Raw genomic sequence first — 14,634 nt, forward strand, 5'->3', positions numbered from 1 at the left:
CAAATTTACATGACAAATTGGCGCAGCTGACATTATTAGCCGCAGCGACAACGCCAAACAGCAGCAGACCAGAAAAACGCGGAAGTCACATTCCATTACATTCGTAGCGGACTCCAATTCCAATGCTGCCGGTCCGTGGGAAGACACATACCTAACGGATGGGCAGCCGCTCAGACGACGTCTTGGAATTGCAAATCTGTTACGTTCATCTGGCTCCCGTCTTCGGTCTATTAATTCGACTTCATATTTATAAATCATCCAAATGAGGTGCGTCTCTCCGTCAACCGGCAATTCGCTCACTCAAGGAGTACATTTTTTTCATTTCAAATGAACCCATCACGTGGATGAATGGGAAAGTTGGCTCCAAATTTTCGATTCTAAAAATATCATAGTATTCTCGCGTTCACCTTCCTCACCAAGCTTATCCCCAGAGACTAGTAAAACACGGCTTGGGTTAATCAATTTTCCGGCTGAAAATGTGTTTCATTGTTTTCCCACTTCGGGGCGTCTCCGCCCGATGCCACGAACCCGCGGTTCGATGGTCAAAACAAAACTTGTGAAACCCAAACAGAGCGTTATGACATCGTAGCACCTACCTCGAGGAGGCGGAACGCAATGATTGATGGGCACTCGGAGCTCTCGAACTCGCAATGGGCCAGTCGGATAAGCGGATCGTGGTTAGTGAAGTGCTTTGGATTCATCTTGGCCAAAGCAATGGGGTTACGAGAGTGAGTGGGAAAACAATCACGCATTACGTGCGAACGAGCTTGGCAACAAGTGTCAGAGCAGTTTATGAGCATTATGAGATGAATATTAACCCAGGGAAAGTATACATTCTACAGATTAGGAACGACTTGAATTTGTGATCATTTGAAGTCGTTCTACGAAGTGTTCAAAAATATGATTAGAAAAACTCAAGATAATAAAATACGTTCGTTACATTCTTGTTTTAAGCGGGTGATAAAGTTTATTCCCAAATTGTTAACATTCCTCCCACATTCCCATCAGCTCTATTCATGTATTCCTTTTGGAAGTCATCGTCCCAAAAACAAAGTCATCATGCCAAGAATCATGGACAGCTGAAAATAAACGTCCTCATCTCGGTCGTCTGGTGCAGCAAGCGATTGCTTTATTTCTTTAATTTCTTGATACGAGAGTTCAGCGTTCATTCTTCCCCCATATCGTGTAACCAGCCATTCATGTTGTCCCTGCTGTTGGCACTGTTCATCTTTTCTTATTGCCACCGCCTGACGATGCTGCTCGTAGATTAAGATGCAGAGATTAGTAGTCGGTCATAGCCAATAGTATTTTTCTCCCGTTTCTCCATCTCCTTTTCCATCATTCAGTAGAGCGAAGCGAAATGAAGTACCATTACGACTGCCGGCTACGACTCTGAAGAGCTGCTAGGGAAGCTGTCAGCGAAGTGGGGGCGAAAAGTTTGTGGGTTCTTGAACTAATTAGGAATTCTAGCACATGATTTTCGTTCTGACCGAACAATTTTATGACGTTTATATTTCGTTCTCGTTCCATCTTCGCATTTGGCAGCGTTGAGGGTTTTTTTTTCTCCGCCGAGACGAGAAGCATTCCATTCCACCCCATTCTTTTGCCGCCAGCTTTTCAGTGCTTACCCGGGTCTTAGTTGAAAATTACTCGCGGGGGCGATTCCCCTTTTCCGCGGAAACATGACGTGAAATTGGTTTGTTTTTGTAATTGTCGGTCATAATGGCAAATTGTTATTGGAGTGTTCTGCGGTTAAGCGGATGGAATCTCACACATTTCATTCCCCATTTAACTTTTTGTTTATTGTAATGATGTTGCGATGCTACGGATTTTTTGTACTGACGAGCGGTTCATGAATAATACATGAAGGAAACTACCAATGTTTGTGTTATACTAGGAAATACGATCCGTAATGTGTGTTCGATAGTCAATCATTTGTTGTACTCGAGAAAGAAACGCAGTCCTTGACTACACATATAGTATTAAACATAAAAATGACGGGTATAGTAATGTCGGGGACATGATCGGAGAAACGAAGGACTACAGTTGAAAAATCCGAAAAAATCAGAATTTTTATTTTACAACTAGCTGACCCGGTAAATTTCATCCAGCCCGGTTTTTCGAACATTTACGTTTTCTTACGAACGTTCATGGGTTCAATCACTGAACTCTTCATTGAATGGTCTTCTAATTGGTCATTAACATTTTCCTTTTACTTTGAATTTCCTAGTACTTCTACCAAAACTCATCATTCAAAAATAAATTTATTTTCAGCCACAATTTTCGCTCATGATCCTTGATTCACTTGCCAATAACATGTTTCTCCGTTACATGCAATACATCTTTGATACAAAAAAGTAAACTTTCATTCATAATTTGTATTTTCAAAGCGCGTTATTCTACCTAAGAATCCATTACCATTTTCGCTTCACACCAACGGAACACGAAGTTTATTTCTGCAAACGCGAAATTCAATTGGAGTAACAACGATGTCATTGTAGAAAAATTAGGAATTCATTTTTTTCCAACACTCCCTCAAAGTTTAAAAAAAACCAAAATTTTTCCTCACTATAACACTGATCTACGGACAGAGACGAATACAACAAAATAAAGAAGGACGATTCCTTCCTCAAGTTTCGCGCTTAGCAACATATAGGGTTGGGGAAAAAGAAATGTCGTATTTCTGATCGAAATTTTACGCTTTATTAACCATACTTAAAATTATCCAATTTAAGTCAAATATGTGCCGTTTTATTGCCATTTAGAAGGCAACTGCATCTTCGGACTTGCAAATGTATTAATTGCTCTCAGCTCAGCTGAGAGCAATTTGGCACTACCAAACTATTTTCAATTTCAATGTCTTCGTTGTTGATATTTGTGGATGACATTATTAGTATTTATTCGTTGATATATTAGGTTTCTAAACACCGCATGGACCATACACCATTATTGTGGTAACAGTATCGAACAGTTCTTCATATTCCGGAATCTAATTAGTTTGAAACTCTATCGTATTTCACGATCACTCGATGTCCTTTAAATACATAGAAGACATAAACCTTAACCTAGCTTAACTTTTTTGTCTATAAACTTCCTTGCATTTCCACCAAAACTTTATACATAACATAAAATCATCGTCAGACACAATTTTCGTTCCAGATTTATAACCCAATTGCAGAGAATGTGCTGCTTTTTTACATCGAACACATTTTTGATATGTAGATTTAACTTTCATTAAAATAAATAGTTTAAAAGCGTGTTCATTCCTCCCGAATATCCAATTTGCTTTTTTGCTCCACAGAAATGGAACACGGAGCTCAATGTTGTATATGTCGAATTGCGTCGCAAGGTTGACACATTTGCACAACTCGATTGGACTCGAGTCGAACGGATTTCGGAATGCAAAATTGCAATCCGTTCGGATAATTTTGACTCTGACGCTGTTACGGCGTTGCCCTTGATAGCGTTTCCCAAGTGAATGTATTCTTCCTCAAGCCACTTATGTTGATTAGGTCGTAGGAATCGCAGTGGTTTTTTTTTGTTCGAATCACAAATTACTTGCGAATGTGTGGATGAAAGTTCGATCTAGCGTCTTCTGTCATTTAACAATATAAATATATTCGTCTGTTTGAAAAACGACCGGTGGTTAAATTATTTGATTATTATTTGTACAAATATAGTAAAATCGCTATTAAAAATAGGGTATAGGGGTTTAAAATAGTGGTTATATGTATTGTTTGTAGCAAGAAAAAAAATTCTGATTTTTATGCAAAGAGGTCTCTAATCGGTATTCAATATTTAGCAATCGGTATCCTAGCGGTATCGTATATAGTTTACAACCCAAATGTTTTGTGCATAATAACATCAAAATCGATTTCGCCGTTTCAGAGGAGTTCGGTAACAAACACTGTGATACGAGATTTTTTATATAGATAGATAAAGATACGGAAGAGCGTTATTTCATTTTCATTTTTCATCTCCACTTTCGAACAAAGATCAATTTCGATAGCGCAAGTATCTAATGGGCTAACAACGCATACCACGATGTAATTGAAGAACATTGATCTACGGGCAGAGACGAATACAGCAAAATAAAGACCGCTCGAATCGGACGATTCCGTCCTTGGATTTCTCGTTTAGCGACACATTTGGAGTTCCATTTTTATTTATATAGATTATTTTGTAGTTTTTACAAAAAGGACATAATTTTCTGTGCGTAGAAATATTTTCAACCCATTCATGATGACGTCTCGGCGATCTGTCTACGAATAGTCGAGTTAAAATTGTTCAGAAAAATAAGCAATAAATATATAGTTGATTACGTTGCTTCTTATTAATATTTCTATACAGTTCAGATGTAAAGTAAGCCAACTAAATGCTTTTACTAAACGGCACAAACCGTTCTTAAAGCAGCGAAATAATAACATATTCAAATTAACTCTCATCTTCAGTATTAACATTTCCTGTTGATTGCTCGCTGTCTAGAGCCCGCAGTGAAATACAAATTCTTCTTGAATATCCAAGTCGTTTTTCATTATGTCTTAACAAAATTACACATCCAATGCTCCCAAAAACATTATACTCATAGATAAAATCTATAAATTATACCCTTCGTCGAAGGGCAACAATGAATCCGAACCGAATTGGTGCTATGATGGCGGCGGAGGCGATAGCAACCGAAGCGAAACAAATTTTCACCTACAGTTTTCACGTCCTGTCCTACAAAACCCTTCCAGTGATTTTATCCACAGAACGTCCCAGAGTGGAGAGAAACTACTCAGTGACGAACAGGCGACGAGTTTGGAAAAATATGGCGTCGACAAGGTTATCTTCGAGTCTACGAAGCTACGAAGCTTGAAGACGTGATGCATCTAACGCTAAAAAATATTGAACACATCATACGGACAAAGTTCCTAATAACAGTAATTAAATATATAAATTTTATGAACAATGTGGATAATAACGTTGATACGAATGCGTCGAATTTCCATTTAATTGTAAATTCATAGTGTTAATTTTAGGAGCAATATTGAATAGCGTTAACAAAAAGATGAAATGAACCAAATTATGTCCATTGCAAACCCCGAAGAACGGCTGAAAAACACCTTCCTCACATCCCACTTTGAATGCACTACATTTTGACGCCACTTTTAACCCTGAATCAATGCACGAATTCGTGAAAATTGAATGATCGATCGGAAAATCTCCAAAAAGCCCTAAACACTCCTGAATTCACACAAGTTCCTCTTCGGCAAAAAATATTTTGAATATTACTTTGGAACACATCAAACTTTTTGATATAATCCTTCAGAGAAAGTTTTGGTGGCCCAGAAAAGGATTTATGTAAGCAGCAGCTAAAGATGATTAATTTATGATTCATTCTTGTACACGCGAGAACAATACACAAGCTGGCCGTATGTCTAAATTTGTGTCCTAATTGTCAATGTACGTAATGCATCTCTTCTTCTAAACACACGCACTGCAGTCACAAGCGATCCTATATGGGACCACCACCACGATTAACAACGCAAACTGTGATTCAATCATACGCAAACATTCTCCATCTAACGGTATCCAACGCATCGAAACGATCCAGCGTTATTTTATTTTTCGTTTCGCTTTACGTAATATGCCCTGGTTGATGATTTTCATCGTTAGATTTTCTCCTCTCTTGTCTCTCTCAAGTCAATTTTCCTCGCCGTTCTTAAGATGAAAGTGAAATGAAGCCATTGTAGTAGTATAGGTAAAAGCATGTGTTTTCATGGGGTAATAATGTTTGTTAAAGAAGAGCAAATCACACAGTTTGTTTTGATTTTTGTACGTAAATAGATCAATGCACTTATCAGACTGTGTGGCGCTTCACTGACACGAGTCTCAGAATACACTTAAAAAAATTACAATTCGATACTGGAGTAGAATGTATGAACGATGTGTTCCGATGAACAACTGCAAATATAAATATACACTCGACAAAAAATTAGAGGAACAGAGTGCGAAGTCGGAAATTTTAAGTGACTTTTGATATGCTGTAACTTCGTGAAAAATGAACGCATATCGATGGGATGCTCATCATTTTGAAGCTACAGCTTTCAGATATTATAATATTTTACGTACATTTTTGTATCTTGGTGTGTGTGGATGTGGTGGGCAACAATATCAGGGAGAAATGAAAAATCGATTTTCTTTGTTTTTCAAGAATATTCTGGACTAACAAAATTTTTTGCCAACCACCTCAACAGCAAATCCAATGAACCCTATCAAAAATCTTTATTTGGTTCCAAGAACGTTTCTTAGAGTATTCCCACACTGAGATATTTCAGTTTGAATGTAAAATTACCCCTTCGTCTTTGATTATGAATAATTCGATAAACAACCATCGCACCGCAAATCGAAAGGCAGTTTGAAAACTCCAATAAATTTTGCACAAGGATAATTTGTTACTTTGACGAAAAAAAAATTATTTACATTTTTTGCATCGATTTTAAAAAAGTGTCAAAAACAGGGTTTTTATAGTGCTTCACAAAATCCACTGTAATTCTGCAAATATCGCAGTAAGTTCTAATGTTTGTAGGCAAATTTTTAACCTTGTGTATTCTCTAAACATCCGTGAACGTTTTATATTGATAAGTTCAGCCGTTTTTTCTAGACGTTTTTTCGAAGTTTGAAGTAAATTAGAGAAACATTCAATCGCAATTCGTCTTCTTCTTCTTCTTATATGGTACTAACGTTCCTAGAGGAACATCGCCGTCTCAAAGTAGTATTACTTGCGTCATTTTTATTAATACTTAGTTGAGATTTCTATGCCAATTAAAAAAAATTATGCATTGAATGTATTCTAAGTGGCAAGCTCTAGAATACGCGTGACCACAGTGCAAGACGGAGGAAATTTCTTTACCGAAAAATTCCCCCGACCAGAACGGGAATCGAACCCGAACCCCCGGCATGTTAGGCTTGACGCTAACCACTCGGCCACGGAAGCACTGTCGCAATTCGTACCAGAAGTATAAAAAGATACGCGACTCTAAGAATGAACGATTCGTAACTTTCGTCTTTATGAGTTTGTGGGTGAAAAGTACCGTGTATGTGTGGAAATGCGTATGAATAAGCGTGAGTATCATCACACCTTACAATATTTGTACCTACAAACGCATTAAAACAAAAGTTACTTCGCACTCTGTTCCTCTAATTTTTTTTTAAAGTGTATATAGAAGGTGTATTTGAATATGAAGTAAAATTCTGATCATTTTCTTCACACTTTTTCGCAAAATTATTGATTTCCAGGCGAGGGGTTAGGGAGGGAAATGAATGAAATGAGCGACATTATGGCAGCCATTTGTGGCTTCCTTCCACCTTCACCTTAAAGAGTAAGAAAAACTTTACTTAGATTTAGATTCATATCAGATTTAGATGTCATTAGGACACTTATGTAAAGGTCCATTGATATGAGAAACACCGATGCGGGAGTCGTATCTTTTCATCGAGCCGCCACTGTCGTGAATGAGGCGATTATATTTTGTTCTATTATCGGCATTATCCCACATTTTTTACCGCCTCAATCTACCTTCGGCAACTCATGAAAACAACAGCAAAATGTGCGTGCGACGAAAGGAAACAAAGGCACTCTCCACTGATTGATCAGGTTGGGACAGGAGCGAATCATAAACACAGGCGTTGGTATTCTCGTCCAGTTTGTGACAGGAAAATTGTAACTCTATTTCCGCTGCCACCGCTGTTGCTGCTACTGTTGACGATGTTATTGTTACTGCTTTGCTACCGATCCGGATGGTAATGTTAAATTTGACTACCCTGCTTCTTTTTGCATGTTTCCTTTTGGTTGATGGTCTTAACTACTTCCCGGTTAGAAAACGGTTGATCGCTTCGCATGCAGGAGTCTGGCAGGAGAATCTCACAGGGGAATAGTTATCGACCCAATGTTTCGCTTCTCTCAGGAACTCAGGAACAGTATGCGCTATCTTCCATTGTATCGAGCAAAACCGTTGTTTGTAGTACCAGCATTAAGAAACACTGTTGTATACTCCGCTGGCTGGTGTGAGGTTGACTAGATTGAGGTCAATATTTATATGGTGGCTTCGTTTTCTCATTTCTTCATTTTCCTCGGATAGAATGATATGTACGATGGATAGCTACGATTGTTTTCGTAGTGGTATTGATGTATTAAAATTGTATTTCGCTGCCATTCTAGCTCCTTTTGGTCGGTGTAATTTGAGCCGAGATGAGACTTGTCAATAAAGGAGTCTATTCCAGACCAGAAAACTATCAAACTCGGACCAACTACTGGCCTAGTCGAGTTGTAGGCGTACAAAATTTGGAATTTCTACCTGATTTCTACATGTTCAGATTTTCATTTTACCCTCCATATCTTCCAGTTAGATGCGGTCCTATGTCAAAAACAAGACCGAAAACAACAATTTGACTTGGTGCATTTTTACATACGATACTGTCAACACAATGTGCCTCATTTCATCTTGCAGTTCACATCAACGAATCATACAGATAAGATAATCGGCTCAGAAAACAATTCTTGTATTCCAAGCGATATCACCTTTTCATAGCAATATCGGTTTAATACGTGATATCAGTTATCTGACAAATGATTACCGGCACTTATGAGAAATGTGATAACGATGTATCAAATTACGCATACTCTGTGCGGTTGAATGCAGCGCAAATCCCAGAATAAATTATAACTCGCACAAAGTGTTCAAACTAAAACATATAACTGCTTTATTATTGTTTTTAATACATCCTCTGTACTTCAGAAGCGCGTCCCATCAAACCGGTTTCACGCTGCCACCTAATTCCTCGCGTTAAACGCTAGTAATCTATTATGCATGCGGTTTTTTTTCGCAGAAATCGCGAAAATTATCGTGCGACTTGAAACCATGTATTAAAATAAAAACAATGTCACTCACATCGTATTTTGACAGCTGGTTTGTATTCGGGAATATTCCCACCACTGGGTCCAGCTACGCCATCAACAACGGGTTGGGCCGTCATCGTCACAATACTGCCTAAAACAAAACTTCACCGGCAGCTATTTGAGGTGTTGTGCGCTGCAAAAATGTCACGCGTTAGCTACGCTCCGCGTTGCGATTGGTACTGCTGCTGCTGCTGCGGAGTCGGGAGCATGTAAACAATCCTCCCGTTGTAGTCGATAACGTGTCACGTGACATATACGGGTGATTTGAGAGTATACGTATCAGTAGTTCCGAGTTCTGAACGCCTACTCTATCCAGAATACATAGAGAATTGCTGTGAGTCACACAACAATGCTTTAGGTTATGGAGCGTTTATATGAGTGTAATTTAATCGCAATCAATTGTAAATAATGTTTCTGCGAAGCGCATGAGGTACGACTGGAATTTGAGTCACGTATTGCGAAATATTAATGATCTGAACCGTTCGCTCCATGAAGCATAAATGTACTAGAAGAAACAAACACTAGAAAATTCATCGGTTCTCTTAATCATTTCCCATTACAGGTCGGACTCGATTATATATGATTCTATTATATACAATTTTGGACTCGATTATATACAGTTTGGAAAAAAATATTTTTTATACATCAAATATGACTTATTTTAAGAAGAGATGTAACCTTTCAACGTTAAGTTGAAATTAAAGTGTCTGTTACATGAATTGTTTATAGCGATATTGCAGCCAAATTAAAAAAGATAAAAGTTGGGTGTCAGAGAACAAATTGTAGAGCGGTTAGAGAGCTTCAATTTAATTAATAGAATTAATAATTACACATTAAAAATTATTAACTTTTAAGTTTTTCACTTCCAAATTGTTATTAAAATCCATTAATTTAGATGTTCCACTACTATATCCTGTACTCATCCTTCAAATGAACAACAGAAAAACCAACAGAATCGTCTTCCGTAGCGTACTTTTTAATGTAGAGCCAGTTTGAGGCAACAATCCGAAACAAAAAAAAAGTTCTATAGCTCTGTCATTGTTGAAATTCGAACATATGCGTAGAAGGATTTTTTCATCAAACATGATCGTCTATCACTTCCTGAGAAAATCTGGATAAATTTATTTTTTTCATGTGAGAAGGTGTGAGGTGTTTTCTGACTATAAGGGGATGAATCAAAAATCAAATTCCTCTTTTATATTTAAAAATCGAAAAATACATGCAAAAAAACGAATAGATTTTTTTTTGCCACGATTATACACATGATTCGATTATATACAGTGAAAAGAAATCAGACACGGTATATAATCGAGTCCGCGCTGTATTAGCTGTTTATAAATAGGTATCATTGGATATTCACATGTATTTGAGAAAAAATATTCTGTTTAGTCAAGTTTTATGGAGAGAATCTAGGTTTCAGTACTTTCGGTCTTATCTTATTATGAGCGAGTTGGATTTCCGATCGGGACAGTAGCGGAAGTCTGGGCAGAATGGACAATGGGGGTAAAATTGACATACATTTGATTTGTATAGTTACATTACGACTATCATATTTCTGTTGAAGAAAACTCCTTCTCCATGTTATTTTACAACATTTGAATCACCCTTTGACAAGAAGACTGATCAAAAATGGAAAAGGGAAAGAAAAAACCAGAAATCATAAGCGATCCCGCGCGCCGATTTTTTCGGCTTGGATAATGAGCATTTTGAATGGTTCAATTTCAAAATATTAAAAACTGGTGATTATATTCCGGTATGTAAGTAAACATCATAACGATATGAGGCATGGTCCAAAAATTTAATTCATTTGTGAGTGGAAAATTTACATTATTAGATAATTGTACTGGTTGGGTGGAATGGACACAGAAATGTTTTGATGGATGTCATTAATGATGGAAATTGATAAACATTCTCTTTTTTCTCTCTCTTTCTATGTTTGTTCTATTTCATTTGATGAATAGACAAACTGCGGAAGAGAGTGAAATTATTCCTCTCGCAAGCGAGAAACTTCTACGCTTCGTATATCATAAACCTGACCATTTTCCTCTCTGACAAATTTCGGAAAAACAATAGAACTACGATGAAATTTGGATTCGGCTTGCGGATAATCGATGTTCTACTACTTTTTGATGGTCTCAGAATATTCTGACATTCGCTTTTGTGATTTGAAAACCATTATCTCGTCCAAAATGGCTTCCATTACGATTTGCTAATCCCATACATCTATTCTGGCATTTCTGTGCTCACCTACCCTCGTGCCGTTTATGACGAGCAACTAATGCATCTGGGTGACACAGGTTTTATATACCACTACCTCACGCGTAAATCGCTCGCTCGAAATACATATACAGAGAAGAAGTAAAATATTATAAGCTAAACTCTGCTTTGTACTGGTTTGGAGAAATGGAGGAAATCTCACTTGTGGTTTCATTCTATTTTTTCTTCAGCCACTCACAGAGATTTTGGTCGATTCAAAGTGTGAGAGAGTCGATAGTGTGTTATAAATGAAAAATACCAAACCGCAGTGCAATTTAAATTCTTTCTAAGCTGAAAAATGCCCCGTTTCGATTTTCATACCGTTAGGATGCCCCTATGCAGAAAAAAATACTAAATAATTTTTATTTCTATTTTTTCTTAAATTTGGCATAAAAGTACATGTAACCTCAAAAGTTCACTGTCATTTCCTAATTTTTATCGCGATTTTAGTGTTTTGGTCTAAATAATATACAAATAATCGACCCGTCTCTCGTTTTTCGAAAAGAACGAATTAATTTACGCTCGAATGACAGATGGCGCTAAGTTCGCTTCATCGAACTTTCATCCACACATACGCCAATAACCTCAATTCGGCTAAAGCCGTGCGTGTTGCCGGCGAGCTGGAAGACTTTTTGAATAAACATAATGAATTATTGAAATTCTTCATATCAATCACGTGACTGTCATCCATCCTAATAAAACACCGACTGGAGAACACTGTATACTGTATACATTCGATGTGTATGTTGTTGAAAACATAGTAGAAGTCATAGTAGACGACCGCACAGCGACGCGAGAAATTGTGATTCGAAGAAGAAACAACAATCTGGAGTTCATCATTGACACTTACCGTTCGAACGACGTTCTCCATCTTCTCCTTCAAAGGTACTAACGTTCCTAATGTTCCTAATATTCACCATCTCAACGTCGAGTTACTTGCGAACGATAGAGAGGTAGATAGCGAACGACAATCGAGATCGATTCTAGACAATCAGAAGCAATGTGAGGAAAAATACATCCACTTGTGAGACGCTATCACGAGCATCGCCGACACAGCCTTTGCTGTTGCCAGGCCTAAACGCATGCATTGTCATGATATTACAGCACGTGTGTTCAAACAAAAATGAATGAAATGAAAAAGGAGCTTCATTGAAACATTATACGTATTCGGTCCTACATCTTGCTGGATGTATTCGGTTGAATGACAAAAGCGAGGATTACCTCATAACAAACACATTTATCACATTTTTAATTTGGATAGTCGACAAGGAAATCGATAGTGTAATTTCCTCAAAAATTCCAGATGTGTCTATTGATCAACTACTCGACCATATTCTGAAATCCGATCGAGTCAAAATTATCAGAATCAATTGCAATATCGCATTCTGACATCCGTTCGACTTCGGCGGATTGTGAGGATGTGGCAACCTTGAAACGTAATAGGATATAGACGTCATTGAGCTTCGTGTTCCATTTCTGTGAAGCGTAAATTGTTATGAATTTTCGAGTGAAATAAACACGCTTTATTATAAATGAAACTTGGGTCTATTTTGAGTTCAAGAGAATAAACATGTCAGATTCATTAATGAAATTCATCGAATTATTTCAAATTCATCGTGTTTTTTTTTAATTTTATCTGTAAACAACGTTCTATTCCTCGGTATGTGAAACACAAGTATAAACACAAGAGTCACGTACGTTTCACGTATGTGTAGATCGTTCAAACATTTAAACACACTTAAAATTTATCAGTTATTTTTTAATTAAACAACCACCATATTCACTATCAATAAATTTTATGGCAGAACAACATTTGCCGGGTCAGCTAGTACACGCATACGACGCGACATCTATTGGAAGATAATGCTTTTTAGAGGTAGAAGTACGTTTAACAGGAATGTCGTGAAATGAAAATTTCAAAGTTGAATATATATCGAAAAATTTAATTATTTCGATCGCTTATGAATCGATTATTTTCCAATAGTCGTATAGATGTTTGAAACAGTTGATTAGAAATATTTTTACAAACCAACAAAAAAAATCCCGTATCGAATGTGCTCCCCAAGCATAGCCATCAAAAACGAGCACCTAACAAGTGCAATTTGCTATTGCAATTTCTATTCTGGTCGCTTCAGCCAGAGAGCGGTAAACAGCCTTAATTCAGACTAGGAATCCATTCGAAAATTCGCAAATAACGCTACGAGAGAGTGGGTTAAGATTTTTTTAATTAACCTGGCTATGTGCGAGGTATTCCCTATTTTTTAATTGCCGCTTTTCAAGGATTGACAATTGTGAGGAATGAAAAATGTCTTAGGACAACATTTAACTTCAAGTTGAACTTTTTTTTACAAACGATAGATCATATACACTACTTATTCCGTTGTCTAGGCACAGTCCGAAAGAAATCTTAAAATGTGACAAAATGTTCCTCTCGCCTTAACCAGGTTCAGAACAAATAAGCAGCGAACAATTTGCATCAGAGATGGATGGATTTGAATTGGAAAGTGATCCCCAAGCACACTTCGCCTCAGGCAAACGCGTGAATTCGTTGCCAACTGCTTTTCGCACAGCAAAAGAGAACGAAAACCATTCAAAAAGCCGCACACTCATGAGATAAGACCTTCGGTGTGTAAAATTCTTCAAAGAGTTGGGGACGTATTCCACAGACAATTCAGCAGCACATACACGTAAGCGTCTGTGGAAAAAGCCGCCGAAGAAAGGTGAAAATGTGGCAAATTTAGTGCAAAATTGATGTAAATGGGAAAAGTTTTACGAGGTGTCAGCTTAGTTTACGAGCTTTCGAGTGCGGGGCTGAATGCGTGAGTATCTATCGTTCTTTCGAAACCGCTCGATGCTTAAATTGGTGGGGTTTCGAGAACGTTGGCCCATGTTTCAAATGCTATCATTGTTTAGTAACTTCAACAAAACACAGTGTGTCTCCATTAAAGCCACGGCGGTGGGATGTATATCGGATCTTGTTATTGGAGGCAGACTATTAATTCAAAATAGGTGATAGATGAAGCTGCATTCTAAGTGCTATCACTTGCGATGTTAAAAACACATTTATGCTGGTTCCATTATAATTTTCTTGCCGTATCATCCATCGATTCCGAAAAGTGTTTACGATGTGGGTAAGCATGGTCTTTGATAAAAGAAGAAATTTTACATCGATTCGAAAATACAGCATATTTATTATGACATGCGAAAAGTTTTGAGTGTAATCATTATTCACGATTTTCACCCACTTCATCATCATGCCTGTTCACATCAATCCTGCATGACCGTCTTTTCGTGTGTTTTACATTAACGTTACACATGGCGCACATGTGGTAATGGAAATCCAATTGATCTTCTCACAACTCCATCCACTCGGTCTGGGCTGGTGGTTCGTCACGAATCAATCGAAACACGAGTTGATTCCCAATTCAGCGAAACAT

At 37.6% G+C, this 14,634-nt stretch overlaps 1 protein-coding gene across 3 annotated transcripts in view; it reads right to left on the minus strand.

Annotated features, from left to right (window-relative positions):
- The window catches only part of LOC129775465 (band 7 protein AGAP004871-like), a 108,287-nt gene that overhangs the window by 66,797 nt on the left and 26,856 nt on the right, over positions 1–14,634 (minus strand). The window contains exon 1 of one of the 3 annotated variants that reach the window (XM_055780244.1): positions 8,934–9,129. The exons of the other annotated variants lie outside the window; for them this stretch is intronic. Coding sequence (XP_055636219.1) covers positions 8,934–9,018 — 85 coding nt within the window. The 5' untranslated portion in view covers positions 9,019–9,129. Of the gene's footprint in view, positions 1–8,933; positions 9,130–14,634 lie in introns of those variants that run through there. 3 annotated transcript variants of the gene reach the window in all.

Source organism: Toxorhynchites rutilus, chromosome 3 (assembly GCF_029784135.1).
Source record: "Toxorhynchites rutilus septentrionalis strain SRP chromosome 3, ASM2978413v1, whole genome shotgun sequence".
NCBI classification, from domain to species: Eukaryota; Metazoa; Arthropoda; class Insecta; order Diptera; family Culicidae; genus Toxorhynchites; species Toxorhynchites rutilus.